Raw genomic sequence first — 26,244 nt, 5'->3', positions numbered from 1 at the left:
CTTGGAACATGGCCGCACGCTGGCTCCGGGCGGCGCCGCGGACCTTGCAGCGACTGGCTGCCCCCGGCGGCCTCGGCCCGGGCAGGTAACTCGGGGGCTTAGGCGGGCGGGGGGGTTAGCTGGGCCGAGGGGAGCTGGGGCCGAGGGCGGGGATGGCGGGGGCCAGAGATGGACAAACCCGGCGCTGCCCTAGAGCCGAGGCTCCTGGGTCCGGAGCGGGCAAGGACCTCGGAGGACCTCCGGCCAACTCCCTCGTTTGACGTGAGAGGAAACCGAGGACCAGGCAGAAGGAGTTTGCTTCGGGCCCCTCGTAAGTGACCGAGCTGGACCCCCCGACTCGTTTCCTCTCTCTTTCCCGCCCTGGTTGAATGGATTTGAACCGCTCCTGGAGCCCGACTTGGAGCCCACGTGGGACCGGCCCTGGGCGATCGATTTCCAGGCCTCCCTCTTGGGCCTAGGTTTCCTCCTCCGTCAAGTGGATCATGTGAGTTGGAGAGCACGCCCAGCATCAGTCAGTCAACCAGCATTTATTATGCCCTTACTCTGTGCCAGGAGTCCCAAGAAAAGGCCCCTCCTGTCCCAGCCTGCGCTCCTGGAGGTCACAGTGGAATGGAGGAGAGACAGCATGCCAGCATCTGTGTATAAGACATGTATCAGAGAGGGAGGGCATACGCATTAAGAAGGGTTGGGGAAGGCTTCCTGTAAAGGGTGGGATTAGGACGACGGAGAGAATTGCCGAGAACGTGCTCCCGGCTCTCAAGTGGCTCCCGTTCCAACAGGGCAGACGGTCTGGCTGCAGCAGCAAGTTCCATTCAAAGGCCCAGCAGTCCTCCTGATGCACTGGCAAAGCAGATGTAATGCAGCTTCTTTAGGGTCTTTTCCATGCACAAAAAATCCCCCTGGTTCTGATGCTAAGTCATTTGATGGTGACAAGGACTTGGGTGGTTAGGACTTTCCAGGGTCTGCTGTGGCTGCTGATAAGAGGTTGTTGGATGACTTACTGAAATTATTGCAGATTTCCAAGTTGCATCCCAAAGACTGCAGAAGGAAATGGTCCTGGAAGCAGGGTTGGTGTCTAGGGTAATAGGGTGAGGATTTTACTGTTTTCAGGGCTAGTCACTGGTATGTAGGATACCAAGGGCTTTTGAGATGAGAAGAGCTCACTGAAATGGCCTTATTTTTCTCAGTAAAGTGAGAGATGAGAGATGCTCAGCTCAGAAATAGGGGAGGGAGAGGAGAAGGAAGGAAGGAAGTGTGAAGGCTTAAAGAGAGAAGAGGTTTGGAATAGCATTTTCTTGAGGTTCAGTGTGATTTAGAATAATATCTTATTGACTTCACACCCAGCATGCTCACCATATGGCTTGAGACTTTATATTTATTCTTATAAAATGGCATCTTGTATTTGCTCTGTTATACAGATAACAGCAACAACAAAAACTTTTTTCTTACATGGGTGAAAATAGTTTAACCTTACAGTATTTTTTCTTTGTGATTTTAAATATAACTAAGTTGGTTTTTTTGGTCACTTCTTTTCAGTTTTATTTTAAAAATGTTTTGTCTGAGCAAAATGGTGCTTAATTCAACTAAAATGTAGGTACTGGTACTGATGATTTCCTGTTGTATTTTTGCCTGTGGAGCATCCAACGATATTGTGCCAATATGTTTTTATTCCACTTAGCTTGGTTATTCTTTTTCTGATGTAGAGATTTCTTGGTGGAAAGATTACCCTTGTTCATCACTATAATAGCACCTGGATTTTCTTGGAAGAAGTCCAAGTATGAATTCAAGAAATGGATCTTGAATGACATGTTATACCCAATAACTTTGTAGGCTTTAAGGAAATCATTGACTGTTTTGTGGTGATTTTATGGAATGTATTTTCCCCAAAATTACACTGTCAATTTTTGCAATAATTTCAGTGAGTCTCCTTCAACTTCAACTCTTATTCAGAATTTTTCATCCTTTGCTTTATTTGAGAACCCACCAATATTCTACCATAGATTTAGCCTCATGGACTCTTGGAAATTTTTTCTTCAAATAAAGAATATTGGTAATATGTCAACATGTTGTACTGACAAAATGTTTTGTAATAGCACATTTTCCATATTAACCAGTGTTTGGCTTACAACGTTTTTTCCCCTAGAATCACTTTTTTTGACATCAGTTTTTTATAGTTTTATCACCCAACTTTGCTATTATCTTTACCCCAAAAGTACATTTAATATGCTTAAATTGCAATCCTACTAAAGAACAATTACTTTGAGTTACCTATAGACATACTGATAATTCTTTTCATGCTTGATGTTTCTGAGGAAGTTTCATGTTTTAAACATATTTTGGTGTCCTCTTGTTACTTCACATAGCTCCAAGGACAAGCCAACCATTGATTCTTATTACCTCCCCTCTTTCAACCACTATTTATTTCCTTGTTGCATAAATTTATATCAGAACTAGAAATTCATCTGGCAGTGATTCTAAGTGATAAATTCTATTTGCATTTTTTAGTTCAACATCAAAAAATTATAAACATAAAACTATAAATGGAATTATATAGGTCTAACTCATGAGCCCTGAAGGAATATGGGAAATTCTCTTTTCCTTGGAAAACTTTGTTCTAGTTAGAACTGTTATGCATCTGATAAAACTTGCCATAATCATATCCTTTTAATATGTTACTTATTTTCATCCACAGCTTAGTTACTATGCCCTGCTGACATAAATCTGTACCATTTTCTTGCTTTTTGTTTTCCCAGTACAGTGTAAAAGACTGTAAAATGATCAGCTTTTATTCAACTTAGAGAAGAACTTTTTTTACAACACTAAGATTCTGCAACTGTGATGAATGTTCTTCTCCTGAAGCTGCTTGAATGAAAATTCTTTGACCAGTCCAAAATCAATGAAGTCCACTTCGTCCATAATATTTAGAAATTTCAGTGTGACAAAATGCATGTTGAAAAGTGTCATAGGGATTTCCTGCCAAGATGACTAACTGAACAGAAGGCAGACCACTGAGCTTCCACTTACCTGTTCCAGCAAAACACTGAAGTTCACACAGGATTTAATAATGATAAAGAAATCCAATGAGAAACTGCAATAAGTGACTTTTTCTACACCAGACCTGTACAAGAGATCAGCCAGAAAGAAGCCTTAAGGGCAATAGGAAAGAAGACCCTCCAAGAAAGCCATCTCAGGAGCAGGGAGCCTCTGCTGCCAGAGACAGGGCACATGTAGCCTGTAAGAGTGTTCTGGAGGCTATAAGAGCAGAGTGTTCCCCTGAGAAAGTCCAAGGTAGTCAAAAAACCCCGTAGTGGGGACCCAAAAAGCTGAAAGGAGCAATAGCAGTGACCAGCATGGAGGGAGTTGCTCCCAATAGTCCAGGTAGGTGCAGGGCCTCCATCCCTAAAACTCTGCCCTGTGATGCCAGAGAGGGCCTTGAGGTTTCAGTCTTCTGAACCTAAAAGATCTTGTGCCTAATCTTGGGAGGTAGAGGGCAGCACAAGAACTCAGTGGATCCAGGGTAAGACCAAGCAAGAACGACTGCCCCATCTAAAACTATAGCAGGGAGCAAAGCTCCAATTCAGAAATTAAAGCTGGAAAGAAGAATAAAATCAAAGACAGTGTTGGTCAGTATAAAGAATTACTGCGAATCTAGAGATTCCCCCAAAGAACAAAATCAAAGGACTAAAAGAATAGAAGATGTAAGATCTGATATGAAAAACAACTAACTGGAAAATAGGTCAAGGTTAGATAAATTAAGGCAATATGGACTCCCTGAAAACCGTGATTAAAAAAAAAAAGGGTAGACATTATGTTTCATGAAATCATAAATCATATAAGAAAACTACCTAGATATATTAGAACCAGAAAACAAAGTAAAAATAGAAAGAATCCACTGATTATCTTCTCAAAGGAATCTCCAAAGGAAAAGACCCAAGAATGTCAAAGTCAAAATAAAATATACATATACACAGGTGTGCACACACACACACTGCAGTTATCCAGAAAGAACAAGTTCACATCAAGGAACTACAGTCAATATCACAAGACCTACCTGGCAGCTTCTACTGAAAACTGGAGGTCTTGGAATACAATATTTCAAAAGATCGGCTTACAACCAAGAATAATTTATCCTGCAAAACTGTATAATCCTACAGGGGAAAAAATGGATCTATAAAGGAAAAGAGATCTTTGAAGCATTTCTGATGAAAAGATCAGAGTTGAGTAGGAAATTTGAAATACAAATTAAAGGGTCAAGAAATTTAGAAAGGTAAATTTATTTGAAAAATTGTAAAGAACTATATGATGGTGTAGTACTAACATTCTAATAAAGGAAGAATAAATGTGTCCCTTCAGAACCTTAATGTCTCAAAGGATAAAGATGTAGATAAAAAAAAAAACTGAGTTCCCAGGAGATGGAGGAAGGGGTGGATATTTTAAGTGTTTTAAGAAGATAAAGGGAAGGGAAGGTAAAATGAATACACTACTATAGATAGGAGGGGAAAGGATGTGGAAGTTGTTATTTCTTATAACTGGAGTGTTTGAGAAGAAGAGTGTGCAATCATGGAGAAAATATTTGGGGGAATGAGAATCAGAAGAACCTCACTTTTAAACAGATAAAAAAGGGTTGAACACACAATGAGTTTGCTGTAGAAATATATGAAACTCCACAGAGAGTAATCAGGGATGAGAAGAAAACTATTAAGAGGGAGGTTAATACAGGGGGAGAGAATGAATAGTCACAAGCAAAACAGATTTTCTGATCCTGAATGGGGAATAAAAGCAGGGGAGAACAGACTTAGAGGGGTAACTTGGATTTTCTGTTGGATGATTGACAAGTAGCCAAAGAAGTTGGTATATGAATTTATTACATTATAAGAAATGTTGAAAGAGAACATTTTAAAGAATCCTAGATAGTACGAGTTGATAGATAGTAAGGCAAGCAAAACCAGGACAATAATTTATGTAAGGAGAGCAATATTATAAAGAAAAGGAACTTAAAGATTTAACTCTTATCAATGCAATGACTAACCATGTCTCAAGAAGAACCTGTGATGAAGCATATTACCTACCTCTTGACAGGTGATGGAAACAAGGTGCAGAAATAGACATGTTTTTGGACATGGCCACTGTGGATTTTGCTTTATTATTGTATATATTACAATTTTTTTTTTCTCTTTTTCTTTTCATCTAGGTTTTCAGTGGGGGAGATAGGAGAGGAAAGAATTATAGTGATGCAGAAAAAAGAGGGCTGTTATAACATTACTAAAATGAACAGAGAATGGAAGGAATTTCAGAAGTAGGACAATTTTGAAAGTAACATAGACTTCATTATACTTTTTAAAAAGCAAATGGTAAGAAATGGAGATTATAGAAAATCTTTTGTAGAGAAATGTTTTTTGGGGGGGATTTTAAATTAAAAATTTTTTTTTAAGTTTTTTTTTTTGGAGATCTGTATGGATTCTTACTGTCATCCAGTGTATTGACTGTCATTCCCAGCTTTCTGTACTTGTAAATGTGAAACATACTTGTAAATGTGAAACATGCCACAGTGTTAATGTCTTCCTTCAATTCACTGATAAAACATTAGATAACTTAAGGCCAAAAGTTAATCACATTTCCTGCTGTTGTGTAGCTCATGCCATAGTTTTATGATATTATCCCTATCAGCCCTTAAGATCTGATCCTGGGAATATAGAATTTAGTTCTGTAAGTGACATTAGAGATAATTTTCTGCAAAATCTCTGTTCTTGGGCTGGGGACCCCAGATCTCAGAGACCAGAGATGAGTTGCCTAAGATTCTATAACACTTGTTGAACCAAGATTTGGATATAGGTCCTCTGAGTCTGAATCTAGAGGCTTTTTCATTGTGTCATTTGGCTTCAGCAGTGTGGTAGGGTAGACCGAAGCATGGATAACTATAGTACACAGAACTACATGAAGAACCCATTGAAGAGGGACAATCCACTGTGTGAGATCTGAGGGAAAGTCCTTAGCTCGCTGGGGAACTTCTTTGAGAGGGTGACATTTGAATTGGCATTTAAAGTTGGGTAGAAGCTCGATTGATGTGAAGGTGGGGGAGGAGAATAGTCCATGAATATAGAGCAATTTTAGTAAAAGACATGAAGGCTCAAAGTTATGGCATGTTGCTGGGACAGAGAGTTATCTAATTTGACCCTGGCATGTAATTGAAAGAGCTGAATTTTGGAGACATAAAAACTGAGTTTAAATCCCAGCTATGCTACATAATTTCCCCACTTCTCAGTTTCTTCATCTGTAAAAGAAAGAGGTTAGATTAACTGATTTCTCTAGTCATTTGTAACCCTAAAATCTTCTGGTCTTTGGTTTGAGTGTGTAGGGGAAATGAAAAGTATACCTAGCCCTCTCCTACCTTTCCAGGATTTTTACACCTTTACCCACTGCCGTAGATTCTTCTATCCAGTGACACTGGCCTACTGGCTGTTCCATGAGCAAGATATTCCATTTCTGCTTCAGACATTCTCTCTGGCCATCCCTCATTCCAGGAATGCTCTCCCTTTTCCACTCTGACTACAGACTACATGACTTCCATTAAATCCTAACTAAAATCCCATCTTCCACAAGAAGTCTTCCCCAACCCAGCTTAATTCTAATGCCTTTTGTTAAAATTACCTATTTATTCCCTGTATAGCTTGCTTTATACATATTTGTTTGTATGTTGTCTCCCCCTTTAGACTGTAAGGTGCTTGAGGCCAGAAACTGTCTTTTGCTTTTGCCTCTTTTTGTATTCCCAGCACGTGGCACAGTGCCTGGCATATAGTAGGTGCTTAATACATATTAAATGATTGATCGAGTAGGCCACTTTGGCAGGATTACAGCCTATCACATATAGTATTAGGAAATAAAGCATTGAAAGGCAGGGTAGTACCAGATGTGGAGAGCCTTGAATGGTAGTTCAGTCGTATTGGATAATAATAACAATAATCATGGAAGCTAGCTTTTATACAGAGCTTCCTGTATAGGTACTGTTCACAAATATCTTATTTGAATTTCTAATCAGACATTTCATAAATAAGAAAACTACAGCTCAAGTAAATGTTTAAGTGATTTGACCAAAATAATATGGCAGAACTGAGATTCACACTCAGGTCCTCTGATTCTGTAACTTATGTGCTTTTCCACTATGCTGTGCTGCCCCTCTTATTTAGCATTTCAGAAATGAAAATGATCTCGGGTCATTCAAGCTAATGCATTAGCTGAGTAGGAATCTTTGTAGCATTCCTGGCAAGTGAGATCTTCTAGCCATTTCCAGACCATAGTGCCTTCACTTTAGCAATTCTTACAGCCCCTGTCATGAAAACCTGGGATGTTGCCTTTATGATGCTGGGCTCTGCTAGGTGATGTTTCTTTTTATCTTATCTAGATCCAGGTCTCCATTTATTTGCTGGCCGTTCCCAAACCATTCTGCCACAAGCGTGAATCATTCCTACCTCAGTTATCGCCAGTTCTTCTTTATATGTTGTGCCCCAGTAAACTACTTGAGGACAAGAGCTGACTTGTAGTACTTGTTTTGTTTGTCCTTCATTTTCAAAGAGACCATGACATCAGGGAAATGGTGACATGACTTGCAGTTGACTTTGATTTGAGTGGGGGTTGGGGGGTGGTGCAAGGTCACCAGCCTCACTTTCTCCTCCAGAGCCATGTGAATCCAGTGACCAGATATTCATTAGGAAGACGAGCTAGCCCAGGATGCAGTGGGAGACCCTGACCCTTTTAGGCTAAGGCCTTTCAGGTACTCACTTAGAGTGAAGTAATGCCCATTCAGTGAATAAGCCTCTTTAAGAAATGAGTCAAGGGATGGCCCCTATAATTAGAAAAAAAGAAAAAAAAATCAAGCTGGGAGGGTAAGACCCTCAGGGTTGCTGTTCCAAAGAGTAACAGTTGTCATGGAAATTCACTCTAAGATAGGAGTGCCCAAAATACAGCCATTAAGTGGAGCTTGAGCAGGGACCTATTGTGGTCCAATCTGTGAGCTTCCCAGTGAACTGGATTTAAGGTTTTGTGAAAGAAAGGAAGGAAAAAAAAGAAAATTCTAGCCAGTAAACCCCAAATTTACCTTCCTTTAGAGAGGAAAGAGAGGATGTGGACAAGATGAGTTACCCAACTAGCCAGGTCTCCATTCAGGCAGCTTGGTCTACTCACAGGTTGTGCTTGTCCTTCATTTTCGAAGAGAACCATAACATCCAGACGATGATAACATGAATTACAGTCGACTTTGATTTCAATGTAGTACTTGTATCCTTAGTGCTTAGCACTAAGTACCCAGCCCATAGTGAGGACTTAACAAATGCTTTATTGTTCATTCATTTAGCCTCTGCTTAAAGATGTTCATTGATGGGAACTACTTTAACTACTTTAGAAAACACTACATTTCACTATAGAATAGCTGTAATTGTTAGGAAATTTTATTTGTTTTTAATTTGAGACTGGCTACCCCACGATACCATCAGCTTATCTCAGTTCTGCCCTCTGGGGCCAAGCAAAGCAACTCAAATGCTACTTTTCCCTCCCTCTCCTCATTTCCTGGTCACTTCTTGATCCCTTGCAATCTGACTTCTGATCCTGCTTGTCAATTAAAACTGGTCTCTTCAATCTCAAGATTTTGAGTTCCAAATTTTTTCCCCATCTCTCCCCTTTGCCTACCCCAAGACAGCACACATTCTGATTACTTCTTCCCCCAATCTGCCTTGCCTTTTATCACACTCCTCCCTTCTCTTATCTCCATCCCCTCTATTTTCATGGAGGACAAGATAGATTTCTATGCCCCATTGCCTGTATATCTTATTTCCCAGTTGCATGTAAAAGCAATTTTTAACATTCATTTTTAAAACTTGGAGTTCCAACTTCTCTCCCTCCCTCCACACTCATTCTCCACTGAGAAGGCAAGCAATTTGATATATTTTTTACAAGTGTAGTTATGCAAAAGACTTTCATAAAAGTCATGTTGTGGAAGACTAATTATATTTCCCTCCATCCTATCCTGCCCTGCATTTATTCTATTCTCTCTTTTGACCCTATCTAATTATGCCCTTCTCCCATTTGCCCTCCCTTCTATCATCCCCTCAAGCCCCCTGCTTATCCCCTTCTCCCTCACTGTCCTGTAGTGTAAGATAGAGTTTCATAGCAAATTGAGTATGCATGTTGTTCCCTCCTTAAGCCAAATGTGAGAAGAGTAAGGTTCACCTTTTCCCCTCTCACTTCTCCTCTCTTCCCTTCCATTGAAAAAGCTTTTTCTTGCCTCTTTTATGTGAGAGATAATTTGCCCCATTCTATTTTTCCCTTTCTCCTCCCAATATATTCTTCTTACCCCTTAATTTTATTTTTTTAGATCTCATCTTTTCCTATTCAACTTACCCTCTGTCTCTTTGTATATAATCCCTTCAACTACTCTAGTACTGAGAAGAGTCTCAGGAGTTACAAATATTATTTTTCCATGTAGGAATGTAAACAGTTCCCTAGTAAGTCCCTAATTATTTCTCTTTCCTGTTTACCTTTTTGTGCTTCTCTTGATTCTTGTGTTTGAAAATCAGATTTTCTATTCAGCTCTGGTCTTTTCATCAAGAATGCTTGAAAGTCCTCTATTTCATTGAATTACCATATTTCCCCCTGAAGTATTATACTCAGTTTTGCTGGGTAAGTGATTCTTGGTTTTAATCCTAGTTCCTTTGACTTCTGGAATATCATATTCCAAGCCCTTCGATTCCTTAATGTAGAAGCTGCTAGATCTTATGTTATCCTGACTGTATTTCTACAATACTCGAATTGTTTCTTTCTGGCTGCTTGCAGTATTTTCTCCCTTATTTCCCTCTGTGAGAATCAGTAAAGGCATCAAGTAGGAGATAGTACCTTACCTTTGCTGTGAAGGAAATTAGGAATTCTATACAGTATGGGTAAATAAGGAGAATGCTTCATACATGACAGATCATAAGTGCAAAGATAGAATGTCAGGTAGGGTAACAGCTACATGTTTGAGTGGAACAGAAAATAAATGAAGGGAAGTAATGTATAGTAAGGCTGGAAAGTTAGGTTAAATACATATTGTAAAGGGCTTTAAATGCCAAATAAAGGATTCATATTATGGCTGGTTTGAAGATGGGAAAGCCTAGAGACTGGAAAACCAGTTAAAAGGCTGCTGCAGTTGTCCTGAGAAGACAATAAGAGTCTGAACATAGAGCACGGACTGATCATATGTAATAACTAGGAGAGATGTGGTAGTGGTAGAACTGGGAAGATTTGTCAACTAATTGGGAGCCCTGGAATTTGGCTACAATATTCCTAGAGTTTTCCTTTTGGGATCTCTTTCAGGAAGTGATCAGTGGATTCTTTAAATATTTATTTTACCCTCTAATTCTAGAATATCAGGGTAGTTTTCTGTGATAATTTCTTTTTTTTAAATTAATTTTATTTATTTTGAGCATTCTACAATCACTACCATATAACTTAGATTATTATTTTTGCCTCTCTCCCCACCTCCCTGCCCGAGATGGCATATAATTTTATATAGGTTCTACACTTACATTCCTATGAAATACATTTTCACTGTGGTCATGCTGTGTAGAAGAATTAAAATGAATGGGAGAATTCATATAACAAACCAAAACATAATATACACACAAAAAATGATCTGCTACATTCTGTGATTGAATCTCATAGTTCTTCCTCTGGATGTGGAAGACATTTTGCCTTAGAAGACCACTGGGAAATTTTTTTTAAGAACTTGCATTGCTACAAAGTTCCAAGTCTATCAGAAAAAACTCTTGCACATTGTGGTTGTTGCTGTTCTCCTGGTTCTGCATCTTTTGCTCAGCATCAGATCATATAAGTCTTTCCAGGCCTCTCTGAACTCTTCCTGTTCATCATTTCTTATAGCACAATAGTATTCCATTACATGCATATACCACAACTTATTCAGCCATTCCCCAGTTGATGGGCATCCCCTTGATTTCCAGTTTTTGGCCACCACAAAGAGTGCTGCTGTAAATATTTTTGTACATATGGGACCCTTTCCCATTTTTATGATCTCTTGGGGATTGATAATTTCCTGAAAGATGAAGTCTAAGCTCTTTTTTTTGCTCATGGCTTTCAGGAAGTCTCATAATTTTTAAATTGTCTCTCCTGGATCTTTTTTCCAGGTCAGTTTCCTCAGGGAGATATTTCACATTATCTGCTCTTTTTTCATAACTTTATTTTTGTTTTATAATTTCTTGATTTTTCATAAAGTCATTAGCTTCCATCTGATCCATTCTAATCTTTAAGGAATTATTTTCTTCAGTGAGCTTTTGGACCTCCTTTTCCATCTGGCCAATTCTGGTTTTTAGGGCATTCTTCTCTTCATTGGCTTTTTGGATGTTTTTTGTCATTTGGGTTAGTCTATTTTTTACAATGTTATTTTCTTCAGCATTTTTTTGGATCTCCTTTAGCAAGCAGTTGACTCGTTTTTCATGATTTTCTTGCATCACTCTCATTTCTCTTCCCAGTTTTTGCTCTACTTCTCTTACTTGATTTTCAAAATCCTTTTTGAAGACCTGGGACCAATTCATATTTTTCTTGGAGGCTTTGGATGCAGAGCTTTGACTTTGTTGTCTTCTGTTTGCATATTTTGGTCTTCCTTGTCACCAAAGTAAGATTCTATAGTCTGATTATTTTTTCGGTTTTTGCTCATTTCCCCAGCCATTTACTTGACTTTTGAGCTCTTTGTCAAGGTAGATCTCTGCTTCCAGTGCAGGTGAGGGTTGTACTGTCAGGCACTTGATCCCCCTACAATCTGTGGGCCTAGAGCTCCAGAAACAGTTGCTGTCTCTGCTCCTGCTGCTGCTGTGGGTTCCTCTGCCCTCTTCTACCTCTGCCACCCTGGGACTAGGGCCTTACCACTCCACTCTCCCACAGTGGTCCTTTTTCCACTGATCTTTCAATTTGTCCTCAGTGTTTTGGGGTCCTGAACTTTGGTAACTGCCACAGGCCTGCTCAAGTCTTGTCTGTGCCAGTGCAGCCCATGCTGGACTGCGCCTTGCACCCTGTGCCCTGCCCCCTGTGTGGCGTGATAGACACTTCCCTACAACCTTCCAGGATGTCTTGGACTGGAGTTTTGCTTCCCTCCATCATTCTATGGGTTCTGCAGCTCCATAATTTGTTTAGATCCATTTTTTACAGGTATTTGGCTGAGCTTAGGGGCAGCGCTCTAGAAAGTACATGCTATTAATCTGCCATCTTGGCTCTGTCCCCCTCGATGATCATTTCTGTGATGATCAGTCTCAGATCTGTGTATTCATTGATAATCTTTCCTGATGTCTAGTCCTTGGAGATCTTCCCTTAGATATCTTAAAGACGTCTAAAACTCAACATGTCCCAAACAGAGATGTGTTTTGTTTCCTTCAAAATCCCTCCCTCTTCTAAAGTTCCCCATCTCTGTTGAGGATACCACCAATCTTCCAATTACCAAAGTTCAAAACCTTGGCATCATCCTTGACTCTTCCCATTCCTTCAACCTCCATATCAATGAGTAGACATATCTTCCCAGTTCTATCACTACCACATCTCTCCTAGCTATATAGGACCCCTGCCCCATGTTCAGATTCTAATTGTCTTCTCAGGACAATTGTGGCAACCTTTTAACTGTCTCCAGGCTTTCCCATCTTCAAACCATCCATCATATAAATCCCTTGTTTGGCATTTAAAGCTCTTTACAATATGTGTTTAACCTAACTTTCTAGCCTTATTATGCATTACTCCCCTTCATTTATTTTCTGTTCCACTCAAACTGACCTGATAGCTGTTACCCTAATGACATTCCATCTTTGCACTTATGATCTGTCATATATGAAACATTCTCCTTATTTACCCATATTGTATAGAATCCCTAGTTTCCTTCACAGCAAAGGTAAGATACTACCTCCTACTTGATGCCTTTACTGATTCTTAGAGTTGTTAACACTTTCTCCTCTCTAAAGTACTTTTTATATATTTGTATATGTACTGTATCCCATTAAGAGAATGTAAACTGTAGAGCAGTGATTTTAATTTTTGTCTTTGTTTCTGGGTTCTTACAGTAGTTTTCACATAGTAGGTACTTAATAAATGTTTATAATTGAATCAAAACCAAGATGGCTTAAATATGGTTAAGGAGTACAGCTGTGCATTCTAGAATTGCATCAATATATGGTGACAGCAGCCCAAGAGAGAGTGGCTTATCTGTGAATTATGGAGGTGAGGTGGTTTATGGACCAAGATGGTACAGGAGACATAATGCTTTGAGATGAAATTAAGTAATTTTAGTAATGGAGGAAAAATCCTGGGGCAAAGGCAAGAATCTCTTCAGCAATAAAGGAACTACCAAGAAGGAAGCAAATAGTTCATCAAATACTTAGGCCCAAGGCTGGATCTTTCACACCCATCTGCTGTATCCCTTTTCTGTGCATTCACTTCAGAGGCTGGACACCTGCCTTCAACACAGCTGCCCAGAGTAGTGCTGGAGAAGACTGCGGCTCTACTGACCCTCCTGTTGAGCCAGACCCCTTATTGGCAGAAGAAGCTCTGGAACACAAAGCCCTTCGACTGCAGAAGGAAGTCCGGGATTTAACTGTGAGTCTTAAATAGGATTCTGTTGTTATCCGTTGTGAGCTGAATGAAGGTTTTGCTCATCTTGATTTTGAGGCTTGATTTTTACACTAATTAGCTACTCACAGTTCTCTTTTAATGCCTAGAAGAGTCTGTTCTAAGACTTGCTATTTTGTGGGCTTTCAGCAAATCATTTCCCTCCTCTTAATCTTGACTTTCCTATCTGTAAAATGGAGATAATAATCTTTTCCCTATTTTATCTCACAGCCCTGTTGTGAGGATTCCATGAGATATGTAGGTAAGGTTCTTTATGATCATAAAGTATGGAATCATAGGAGTCAAACTAAAAAGAATCTTGGAGTTCATCAAGTACATCCTCATTTTATAGATTTGCAAATCAAAACTCTTAGAAGAGAGGCAACTTGCCCAAGTTTAGACCAGGTGTCAAATTACAGAATTAGGATTTGAGCCCAGCTCTTCTGACTGCAAACCCATGGTTCAGACTACTCTGCTGTTAGACCTGAGTCCCCTATTAATTCCCATGGCCAGCTTTCTGGGCATGTTCCTGGAGGCCTCTGGAGTATCTCATTTGTCTGAAGTCTTCAGCACCAAGAGGGTTAAAAAAAAACTAGATCTTATTCTTTAAGTTTATCTGTATCATAAAAGCTTTTCTAAATGGATGGGGGTGGGGTCAGGAGGTTGGAGTTTGAGAGAGAAAAGGATTTAGAGGTAACATTCATGTTTAGAAAAATACTGTCCCACTCATACATAATGACCTACTGCAGTGGGAATGAACTGAGGCTATCAGAATAGAAGTACTCATATGAATAAGTGCTTTTCAGTCACCTGCTTCCTCCTTTTACGTTTTACGTAACCAGCTTTAACTTCTCACTCATTGGGTAAATTTTTGTTATGACTAACCTTTCATTTCTCATGAACTTCTAAAGCTTGTTACATTTATGAAGTCAGGCAGGGGTGAGGGAAGGATGCTTTTATTTTTAATTTATCTATTTGTTCAAGTATACTAGTCTTAGAATTAGGAAATCTAAGTTCTAGTCCTAGTTCATATACTTACTAATTGTGTGATTATAGTCAGGCAACTCAACTAATCTTTCACCGTCATCATCCTGATCTGTAAAATGGGGATATTATTTGTAATGACTGTCTTGTAAGTTGTGTAATGACACATCTTATATATAAAGCTGTTGGGAGAATTGAGATAAGATGTATATGAAGTACTTTGTAAACCTAAGGGATTATACTAATTTCCAATATAATAATTACTACTACTACAAAAAACTCAGTTTTGTTGTGAGGAACATGCTTTGTAGACCTTAAATGACATAGAAGAACTGTTTTTGTTGTATGTAATCAGAAACCATTTTAACACTGCAGTTTTTTCAAGACTATAGAGCTAGAAAGGGATCTTAGAGTTCAGATGAACATCTTCATTTTTCAGAGGGAGAAACTGATGTCTAAAGAGCTTAAATACCTTATTCATGATCACTAAGGTATCAGGGAGACAGAATGGCTAATATTTGTTAATAATTGTATATAGCATTTCTAGGTTTGTGAAGTGCTTTATGTCGTGCCATTTGATTTTCAACTTGATTTCAGTTTTCATTTTGGGGATAGAAACTATGTATATTATCTTTGCCATTTTAAAAATAAGATGATTGAAACTCAGAGAAGTTAGTTGTTTGCCCATAGATAAATAACAAGTAAGTGTGAAAAATAGAATTTGAACCCAGGACTTCCTGAATCCAAGTCCAGGACTTCATGCACTACACCAAGGAAGGTATGGATGAGTTTTAGGCTGCATTGGTGGAGAAAATTTACACATTGATATGATTATGGCTCTTCAAAGCAAGAATTATACTTTGAATCCAAGTCCAGCCTCTCAGGTTTTAGCAGAAGAATCCGTTTTCAAATCCATTTCAAACGCATTTTCCAAGCAAAGTATTTGGTTATGTTTTGACAGGCCAGTTGGTTTTGTCTCTTTTTGAAGTCCTAGTACCAAGAGTTAATTGAAATTGAAAGGGCTCTGCATCTGGGAAATAGGGTAGGGGCATGATACCTGGTGAACTTCTAGTCAGGTGGAAGCACAGACCTTTAAAAGCCAGAGTAGGTTATTTTGAACTTATTGGAAAGACCGTTGTTGTTACTACTTTAATCCTCTGACTTTGGGAGGCTGCAAATATTGTAGCCATAACTTGTGGAGGAGATGAGGTTAGATGGAAGGGTTGTTCATGGGCAGTCATTCATTTTGGAAAACAGTACATTTGGGCAGCATCTAATGGCAAAAGGGGACAAAATAGGGTCAATAGGAAAGGTATGGACTATGGTGACAGGTCAACTGAAATCAGTCTCTGGACATTTCTAAGTATGGAAAGTAGATTAGGTATCTGGATGCAGTAGGAAGGGAGTAAACATTTTACTTATTTGTCCTGGATTGATTTTGATTCTGAATAAGGACTGGATCTGGGTTCCAGTCCTAGTTCTGCTACTAATTGTTTTGGGGAAGTCACTTGACTTCTCTAGGTCTTAGTTTTTGCTTTTTTGAAAACTAAGGTAATTGTGCTTGGATAGTCTTTAAAGCTCTACCATTTTGTGGTCTAAGGTCCCTCCCTTTTCCTTGACAATTCACATTCTAAGGTTCTTCCAGCTCTGACATTCTGTGACTCTGGCCTTTTTCAGAATTTGCTCTAAGCAAAAGTAAGGATTTTATCTTATTGATTTTCATTAGGTTGAAGTCCCTTTCCTTTTAACTATTTTTGTTTTCCACCAACATCTAATTACATATTAGCTCTTGGATGTCCCATAGCTAGCTGATATTTTAAAAATCATGTACTCTTTGTTTCCTTCTGTCATTGCCCTCATTCTCTTCCAAATTGTGGTGTCATATATGTTAAGGAGCTCCTGGGACTCCCTGAACTTCTTTTTTTTGACTTGCTAGTTTCCACAGAAAAAGATTGTTGCTTTTGCCATCTTATTGATGATTTCTCCTTTCCTTTGGGAGAAAATTAGTCCTCTTCCACTCCTTCTTCTCTTTTCCTCCTGCTATGCCCCTCCCATTTGGGAGGGGATTGCTATCTCTCTTCCCTTCTTTGTTGTAATGTCATGAATATGCAAGCTTCTATTTGGATTGTGAACTCTGCTTGAATAGGGTTTCACATGCAGTTTCATTTCTTTTGTAATAAACCCAGTTTTTCACATTTGTTTCTTGAAGTGATTTCCTGTTGACAGGTATCATCTGCGTTCCTACTTCTTACCTATTTCCCTTTTGCCCCTATTTCAAATCGTTATATACAGTCAGATGCCCAGTCCTCTACAATTATTTCCATGAGTCTTTCTATCAAACAAGACTATGTACATAGGATAAGGTACCTTAGATGACGATCTCAGTGATGCTGTAGAATATGTTCCTTCGTTGGGTAATATTCAAAGGAGAGAAACTCAACTAATGCTCAGAAAAGTTACCTAACTATATTTTATCAACATTAACACAGAGGGTACAGCAAAAAAATATGTACTTTCTATCAAACAGGTGCCCTAAGCCCTAGTTTTTTTTCCTGATCTTAGAATATGCCATGGCATTTATGAGGTTCAAAAACAGGAAGGTCATTCAAGAGCTCCAGATTGGCTTTGAGAGGTGCATTTCTTTACTTTCTCTCTCCTTCTTCCCTTGGGTGGCACCTTATAATGGAGATTAAAGAAGTTATTTGAGTACTAGTTTACAAGTATACCAATTTTAAGGACGCAAGATAATGCACACCTAGGTTAGTATAATTATATTCTGTGTATCCATCATTTATTCTTTCTGAACTTTTCTAATAATCCCCTCCCTCCAGCTCAAGCTGCTAGGTCTCACCAGCCTGAAGCAGGCTGGGTAATTAGGCTAGTTGAATAAAGTTCCCTTACGAATGCAAGATTATAAAGCAAACATGCATTTGACAAAAGTGTACCATATAGAGCTAAGAAAGTGTATTTTCTAGTTATGTGCACTTGTAGTTTGATCATTTTGACGTTCTTTTTGTTGTATAGGAAAGATACCAGAAAGCTCTGGCTGATTCTGAACATGTACGGAGGCGCACACAGAAATTTGTGGAAGATGCCAAGATATTTGGTAAGTGGAAGCATTGTGCATAATCATATACCTTTCTGTTTAGAGCAGCTTATTAGCAGTTCTGCAGTTCATGCAGAATAAAATCAGTGAGTTTTCTAGCAGATTGTATTGATCTATAATCTATTTCCATTCTATTATTTATGCTTTTTGTAATATTTGATTTGAAAAGAACTCTGGGCATCCTTAAGTATAATATTCCTGGATTTCATTTTGTAAAATCTTACGGTTTTATTTGAGGTACATGGTATCATTTGTTCTTCTAACAGTACTGATGATGACTAATTGCCACCCACTATCTGAACAGAGTACATGAAGTCATTCCTATCACTGATAAATCATGCCCCCTCTTTATACATTCAATGCACATGTTAGCCTATACTTATCTCTCTAGCATCTTGTTTTATATATTACCATGAATCACTATGGTATGGTGGAAATGCTACTAAATATAGTGGAAATGGTAACAGAAACATCTGGCTTCTTTTCATGCCTCTGCCAAACTACTAGCTATGGTAACCTAGGGATCACTTAGAACTTTAGAGTTAAAGATACCTCAGCTAGTCCAGCTGTACCTGAATTATAATCCCCTCAACAACATAGACATAGACATCTCCCATCTCACCCCCATTTTCCAACTCTGACCCTGAGAACAGTAATCGAATGAACATCACAATTCTTGGAAAGGATATACCAGTTATTTTACCTATAGTTCAGTCTTGATTCCTTTTGATTTCCAAAGCACTCTTCTTTGGCCATTACTTCCCTGTAGGTGTTGTCTTCCCTACTGGAATATAAGCTGCTCAAGGGCAAGCAGGGACTGCCTTGCTTGCTTGTATTTTTATCCTAGGACTGGTCTTTATTCTTTGTCCCACAATATTGGGACATTAATAAACGCTTTTTCATTCATTCATAGAGCATCCTGCAAGTGAAGATTTAGCTTCTACCTTAAGATATCTAGTGATGGCAACTCACTACTAACTACAAAGTAACCTGTTCCACTTTTGAACAGTTTTTTTTTTATTGAAAGATTTTTTATCAATCGAAGTGAAAACACACTGCCTATAATTTTTTCTTATTAGTCATAATTCTGACCTCTGGGACCAAGCAAAGCAAATTTGCTTCATCTTTCACAAGACCATCCTTTAGCTGTATACCCCTATAAGTCTTCTTCTTTCAAGGCTAAATATCCCCAGCATCTTCACCTGGGTCTTACATGGTATGGTTTGTTTTTTGGAATTCCATTAGTACCTTTCTCTGAAAGAGCTCCAATTTGTTAGTCAGTTTTCCTAGGATGTGGCCACCATGACAGAACACAGTATTCCACATGTGCTCTGACCAGGCCAATGAACAGTTGGATTGGCACATCTGTTACTTTGGACAATATCCTGCTAATAATGTAGTCTAAGATCACATTAGCACTTTTTATGATAACTGGTATCAGATAAATGATGAGTTTATATTAGATGATCTCCAAGGTTCCTTCCAGCTTTTACAATCTTTGAATATAGTAATGTGATGCTAATAGGAAGCTTTAGTACCCTACCAGCAGAATATAATAAATAAAAGTTACAACATGATGAACTTAATAGTTATATATGTTGAAAACTTAATGCAAAAAATTATTACTTTCTTTTCAGATTCATATGGAATATTCATAAAATTTGATCAGTTTTATGGTCATAGTTTTCTGAGGTTAATTTAGGGCAAAGCATTTCATATACATTTGTAGATAATAGCTAAATCAATGGTTAAAACAAATTCTAACAGAATTAAAAGCAAAAATCAATATAATAAAAAGATGCAAGTTTACACAGATGTTTTATAAATATCTTATTCAGTGATACCTGAGTTAAATGATGAGATTCTAAAAAGAAAAGAATATATAATTATTAAATCAAAATTTGTGTGAAGTAGCTAAAGCCATACAATGCTTGAACTACCTGCATTTAAGGAAATGAGAAAAGGAATAAAATAATGAAGCAAAGAAAAATGAAGATTATGATGATCAGGGATGAAATTAATGAGTTGGAAAACACAGAGCTGAATAAAATACTTTATAAATATCCTCATTCATAAAATGACAATTATGCCTATAATACTAACTTCACAGAGTTGTGAGGATCAGAAGAGATTTTTTTATATACATACGTATGTATGTATATACACATACACATGTGCATACATATATATGTATCTTGTAATACTTGAAAATGTTATATAAGGAAAGAAGGGGAAAATATTTTCTTAATTGTCTACTATGTGCTAACTACTGTTCTAAGTATTTTACAAATATTATTTCACTTGATTCTTACAATAACCTCAGGAAGACCTGATTTCAAATCTGCCTTCACACAATTAACTAGCTGTGTGACCGTGGACAAGTTACTTAACTGCTATCTGCCTCAGTTTCCTCAATTATAATACGGGGATAATAGCAGGAAGGTGCTCATCTGCATTGGTAGAGGGAGTTTTCCACCAGGAATTTTCTACACTAATGAAGTCCCAGTCCTACTTTTAAAAAGTAACCAAAAAAGTATTATGATCGAGTAGATAAAGCACTGGATTTGAAACCCAGTCTGGATTCTTAGTTCTATGTCACTTTTCCCCTGGCCCCTGTTTGTACTCTTTACTCTCTTTGGAGTTAGTTCCTTTCAATCTCTTATCAAAGAAATTACCCTGGATTTAGTATCAGTACTTGGGTTCAAATTCTGTTTCTAGTACTTATTATTATTTTCTACTAATTATTCGGTTAATTTTTGGTGGGCAAGTCACTTAAACTCCTGATCTGTGAAATGGGAGGGGTAGACTTGCTGACGTCTGAGATTCCTTTCAACTCTAAACAGATTGGATTCTGTGAGTGTGTAGCCTTTAAGATAATCTAGTAAGTCTGGAAAATTTTGCCGTTTGTTTGATTGTTCCCCAGGGATCCAGAGTTTCTGCAAAGATTTGGTCGAGATTGCAGATATCTTGGAGGACGCCACCAAGCATAGCTCTGGGGAAGCAGAGCCAGGGGACCAAAAGCCAACCCTCAAGAAGGTCTTTGAAGGACTCTTTCTCCTCCAGGCTAAGCTGCAGAGTGTATTTGCTAAGCATGGCCTGGAGAAAATGACCCCCCTTGGTGATAAGTATGACCCATATGACCATGAGATCGTTTGTCACATACCAGCTGATGGAGTGCAGCCAGGCACAGTGACACTTGTTACCCAGGATGGCTACAAACTTCATGGTCGAACCATAAGACCTGCCCAAGTGGGTGTAGCTGTTGAGACACAGGAATGATGGGGTCTGGGGACCAAGGTAAATTAACATTCTTCTTGCACAGAACACAGCCCCTTTGGTTTCCTTTATTTATTACTCAGATTTGTATTATACTTGGGATATTTTGCTTGATCTATTTTGAGTTTAATCTGTATAGTGGAAAAAATACATTCTTGTTTGGATTGAAAATCAGAAGACATGCATTTCCATTTCATTTCTGACATATAAAGCTCTTTGACAATGATGAGTCATATTACTTCTGAGCTATAAAATGAGGGGTTTTTGCTCAACAGTTTCTAAGGTACTTTACAGCTTTAATCTTATGACCATATGAATAGAAGTTCGGTATTATGACTTTAGATGTTTTAATGTAACTTTTTCTTTGACTTTATCAGAAGCCCTGTCATTGGCCTTCTTTAAAATGTTTGTTGGAGAAAGTTATTTATTAATAATGGTACACTGGTATCTTTTAAGTGGAAAGATAGAACAAAGTGTGATATGGTATGTGTTTATAATTGAATTTAATTCTGTGATATGTCCCACTCCCACCCTTTCCCACTTCCCTATCTTCCTTGATAGCAATTCAAAATTACCTTAATGGAAATTGTACTGGGCCACGAATATGTAGATGTGTTTGTTATATATTCTGCCTCTGTGATGTGACCTTGCACATCTATAAAACTGAGCCTCATCTATAAAATTACGGGAATTAGAACCAGCTTTGAGATCTTTTTTTGATTCTGATAGTATATGTTCTAACTTACTGATCAGTTGATTATTTCTTTTTCCTCATAATTAATTTGACCTGTTTTTCCCTTTTTTAGTTCTGACGGTCTGTTCTAAGGTTCCTACCAGTGCTAATATTTCCATGATTATATGAAAACATGTTAGAGTTTGATCTAAGTGAATTTTACCTGAAATGCAAAAAATCATCCTTTTCATTCTTTTAAATATTTATACTTAATAATTTAGTAGATCTGTGATCTCATAGAGGTGAATATTTCCTCCCTTACTACAGATTTCCAACCCATGTCTTTCTGTTTTCAGTCAGAAGACATTTAAAATTTTTCCTGGTTTTCTTTTTCTAAACAAGTTTTTAATTAATGTCTTCTGTTTTTTACATTATCATAATTTTCCCCAGTATTCCTTTCCCTTCCTCTCCCAGGGTTGCCATTCCATATAACAAATGATAATTTAAAAACAAACAAAAAAAAAAGAGGTAAAAAAAATCAGCAGAATTGATCCATATATTGAAGAAGTTAAAAAATGTGCAATGTATAATACCTGTGGATCTCCCATTCCCATGGAGGGGTGATTTGGGAATGTCCTCTTATATCTCTTTCTTCAAGTCATGTTTGAGCTTTATAATTTTGTTACATTCACTTTTGATTTTTTTTGCATGTGGTTGTTCTTGTAACTTGCTTTGTTGTAGTTATTGTGTGTATTTTTTTTGACTCTACTTACTTCATTCTGCATCAGTTCATGTAGATCTTTTCATGTTTCTCTGTATTCATCATAGATACCATTTCTTACAGCACAGTAATATTCTGTTACATTAATGTACCACAGTTTGTTCAACAATTCTCCGTTTGATGGGCATCTACTTTGTTTCCAGTTCTTTTTATCACAAACAATGCTGCTATAAATATTTTGGGGTATATGAAGATTTTTCTAAATTGCTTTCCAAAATGGGAAGTTTCACAGTTCTATTAGTAATGTATTTACTAATATGTCTACTATTTCACAACCCTGCCAACATTGACTATTGCCATTTTTTATCATTTTTTTCAGTTTATAGGATATAAGGTGAAACCTCAGGCCAACCCATGTCTTTCAGAAGTTAATAATCATAATCATCTTAGAAAAGGTTGCAGGTGTTTTGTTTTTTTTTTCATTTCACTTGATGAGTTAAGATATAGAAGGCAAACATTATGGGAGTTAATCCACATTACTATCAGAGGAAATGTAGATTCAGTCCTTGAAAATCTTCCAGCCACGCTAAAACTCTGTTAGCATGGTTGGGAATTGAGACCTTAGAGTTTATTATTGGGACCTTAGAGTCAGTTATTCCAACCCCTACTTGAAGCATGAACCACCTGTTCAGTATCCCTAGCAAAGTGGTCATCCAGGCTCTATTGAATACCTCCAGTTACTTGGAACTCATCTCCTTACTTTTAGAACTGTCCTAAAACAGAGTGAGTGAGTGATAATTCAGGAAACGGCTAGGTGGCTATGGAGTTTTTCAGGCAGAGCCTGTTATAATACTATTGGGAATACTGTAAGGGGGTTAAGGGTTGGTCTAGGTGCCCTCTGAGGCTCCTACTTTTAATATTCTAAGTGCTTTTTATTGGAAATAAGGTTCCTGAACTTCTCTTACTATAGGTTTTTCATGAACCTGCCCTGTTTCTGACCATTTCTCTTGTGTCACTAAAGAACAGAATTAGATAATCAATCACAAGTCCTCTAGATTAGGCCAGGTCATGTAACCAAATTCATGGAAGACATATCATGTGAGCCTAGTGATGGTATGTCTAATCTGGACTTACATATCCCTCCAAAGTTAGCCTGCTTTTAACTGAAAATAGTTTGTGGCAGAGTTGGGTCACAGGCAGCTTATTTTTTTTTCTTTTTATGTAGTTTGTTCTTCCTTAAGGATATTAGGTTGGTAATGCTAGTAACTCAGAACAGTTTTGACCTCAGATCTTTAAATCTGTTTGTATAGCTAATAGTTGCCAGGCCTAGAGGCCTGTGGGCCACCCGAGTCTTCTTACCTCACCTCTGAGGTCTTCAGTTGGCCAAAACCGGATGCTCATATGAGAGAAAGGACGTTCCAGAGTCGAACAAGGGTTGAGCTTTATTTCAGGGTCTAGTTACAAGTGCAGGGGAGCTCTTCCTTAGGAGGAAGAGGGGGAGATTTCCTAAGGAGGCTAGGATCTTAAGGGATTGGAAGTAGAAGTACAAGCGGGGAGAGAGGGGGAGGGGAGAGAGAAGAGAAGAAAAGCGGAGCCTACTGTCCTCTTGGCTCCTCACGTGCTAAGAGAGCTTTCAGGCTTCCTCAATCCTACTTAACCTTCAGCCACACAGTTTGCATCTCAATACCATGCTGTTAGATAACAATAGTGTGCCCAGATCCAGGACGACCTCGAGGGCAGGGAGACTCCACCCATCACGTATCTCCCGGGGAGAGGCGGAAATACCCGAGCTAGCCGAGCTAGCTCAGTCTGACCTTCTTGAATCCCCGCTGTTCATGGAGGGCCTCGTAAGACTCTAAGATTTAGAAGTCCCACTTTTACCCGCCCGAGACCGTCCACACGGAATTGAGCTTCCAATCCCAACAAATAGTAGTTACATTGCTTTTCTCTTTCCATTAATTTTTGAGCATGTGACCCTCTGCCAACGAGGCCTTCTTTACTGGATGGGCCATTTCCACAACCTGCTCAAAGAATCACAGACATTTTGGATCTGAAGGGGCCCTAAAGCACATCTAATCCATATCCTTCATTTCATAGAAGAATAAATTAAGGTCAAGAAAATTGAAATGACTTGCTTAAGGTTAAACAGCTATTGAGAAGTGGAACAAGGACCTGGCCTCAAATCTTCAGACTTTTCCATGGTACCATCAGTACCTTTTTTCTGTCTTTAGATATAGGTTTCAGCATCTTTTGTGGCATGAAGACTGAACTTGTAAGAATTATACTGAAGGTAGCAGGGTCTAGTGGTTAAAAAAAAAAAGCAGAAAAATAAACAACAGTTCTGACGGTTATCAGATTTGAGTTCCAATCTGGCTTTACTATTAATTTTCTGTATAACAGTTGGTGAGTCATTCCTCATTTTGACCTTAGCTTTCTCATCTGTGAAATGGAGTTGACTAATTTAGTACTCTTCTAGCTTAAATTGACTATGGTTTTTGATTTTTCCCTTCCTAAATGAATTTAGAATCATGAATGAGAATCCAGTATTCTTTCTCCTATACCATCTAACAGCCTTTTCTCTTTATGATTTAACAACTTGGAGTGAATGCTTCTATGCCTTAGGGAACTAGTGGTCATTTTATAGAACTACAGATGTAGCTAGAGAGAGTTGAGAGTTTTGTAACCTCCACTTAAACCCAAGGATTTGTTTTGTAAAATGAAATTTTCTTATGTTTTTGTTTTGCTATGATTTGGCTTTCTCTCCTCCTTATTTTAACTCTATGTGTGTCTTTTTGTTTCCAGTGTGTTTCTTGTAAATAACGTATTGTTGGATTCTGATTTGTAATTCAGTTTTTTGTTTGTTTGTTTTTCTTTAAAGCTAGAGTCAGAGGTGAGATAATAGGGTTCTGGTTAATCATGGTTCAGTTTTATAAAGCTTTCAATGTCAATAAAATTGACCTGGTTCCTTCCTAGATTTATGAACCTTATAGTCCCTGCCTTGAACAGAAGTACACATTTTAATCCTTTAGAGGCAAGAGCGTTGTCTAAGTGTTCTTAATGAATTATTTCTACAACATTGATAAGCTTTTTGGACTTAGTGTAAAAAATTGCTATAAGAAAGTAGCAAATTCTTACAGGTTGGGGAAAGGATACTAGGGAATTGAGTAGTTGGATTCTTAAGACCCCTTCCTTTATGATGACATTGTGCTTACCCAGTGACCTGAGCATGCCACATAACTGGATGTATTTAAAATAATTTCTGTAGCCAATATTAAGTTTCATGCTAAAGAATGTTCTTCCCTATTGATATTGATGATTATCATCATGGTATAACTGAAGCAGAATCCAACAGTGAAAATCAAGGGATTAAATATCCTCAGAATATCCTGAATAAATCTGCCTTTAAATAATTTTGATGTTGATTCAATACCTGGTGCTACTTTGATTTCTAAAATGTTTTCAAAATAAATTTTATTTTTGTTGATTTTGTGTTCATATTATTTTCATTTCCCTTTTCCATTGCAGCAAAGATTTTAAAAGAAAAGAAGGGAAAGGGGCTGCTAGGCGGTGCAGTAGATAGAGCATTGGCCCTGGAGTCAGGAGAATATGAGTTCAAATCCAGCCTCAGACACTTGACACTTAATAGCTGTGTGAACCCTGGGCAAGTCACTTAACCCCAACTGCCTCAGAAAAAAACAGGGGGGTGGGTGGAGAGACAATTCAGTGAAACTAATCAAAGCATTAGTTGTGTCTGCCAACATGTACACTATTCCCCACTTGTGGTTCCTCTTCTTCAAAGAGGGACCATTGCTACTGTGAAGGTTTCATATTCATTGATCCTTGCAATCTAGTAATGTA

At 38.1% G+C, this 26,244-nt stretch overlaps 1 protein-coding gene across 1 annotated transcript; it reads left to right on the top strand.

Annotated features, from left to right (window-relative positions):
• Nucleotide 1: 1 nt before the first annotated feature.
• GRPEL2 (GrpE like 2, mitochondrial) lies at nt 2-25,870 on the top strand. Its single transcript, XM_072631017.1, has 4 exons — nt 2-85; nt 13,461-13,614; nt 17,635-17,716; nt 20,640-25,870. Exons 1-4 carry the CDS (start codon nt 9-11, stop codon nt 20,993-20,995), a joined length of 669 nt encoding a protein of 222 aa, XP_072487118.1. The 5' UTR covers nt 2-8; the 3' UTR covers nt 20,996-25,870.
• Nucleotides 25,871-26,244: the final 374 nt, after the last annotated feature.

This window comes from Notamacropus eugenii, chromosome 1, assembly GCF_028372415.1.
Source record: "Notamacropus eugenii isolate mMacEug1 chromosome 1, mMacEug1.pri_v2, whole genome shotgun sequence".
Taxonomy (NCBI): Eukaryota; Metazoa; Chordata; class Mammalia; order Diprotodontia; family Macropodidae; genus Notamacropus; species Notamacropus eugenii.
This window is presented reverse-complemented; position numbering and strand designations above follow the sequence as displayed.

Bases quoted from the DNA above. Each gene is read 5' to 3' on its own strand.
- GRPEL2 (XM_072631017.1), top strand. From the start codon at position 9: ATGGCCGCACGCTGGCTCCGGGCGGCGCCGCGGACCTTGCAGCGACTG. The intron at 13,615-17,634 runs GTGAGTCTTAAA...TTTGTTGTATAG, and splicing joins AGGAAGTCCGGGATTTAACT to GAAAGATACCAGAAAGCTCT. The intron at 17,717-20,639 runs GTAAGTGGAAGC...ATTGTTCCCCAG, and splicing joins GGAAGATGCCAAGATATTTG to GGATCCAGAGTTTCTGCAAA.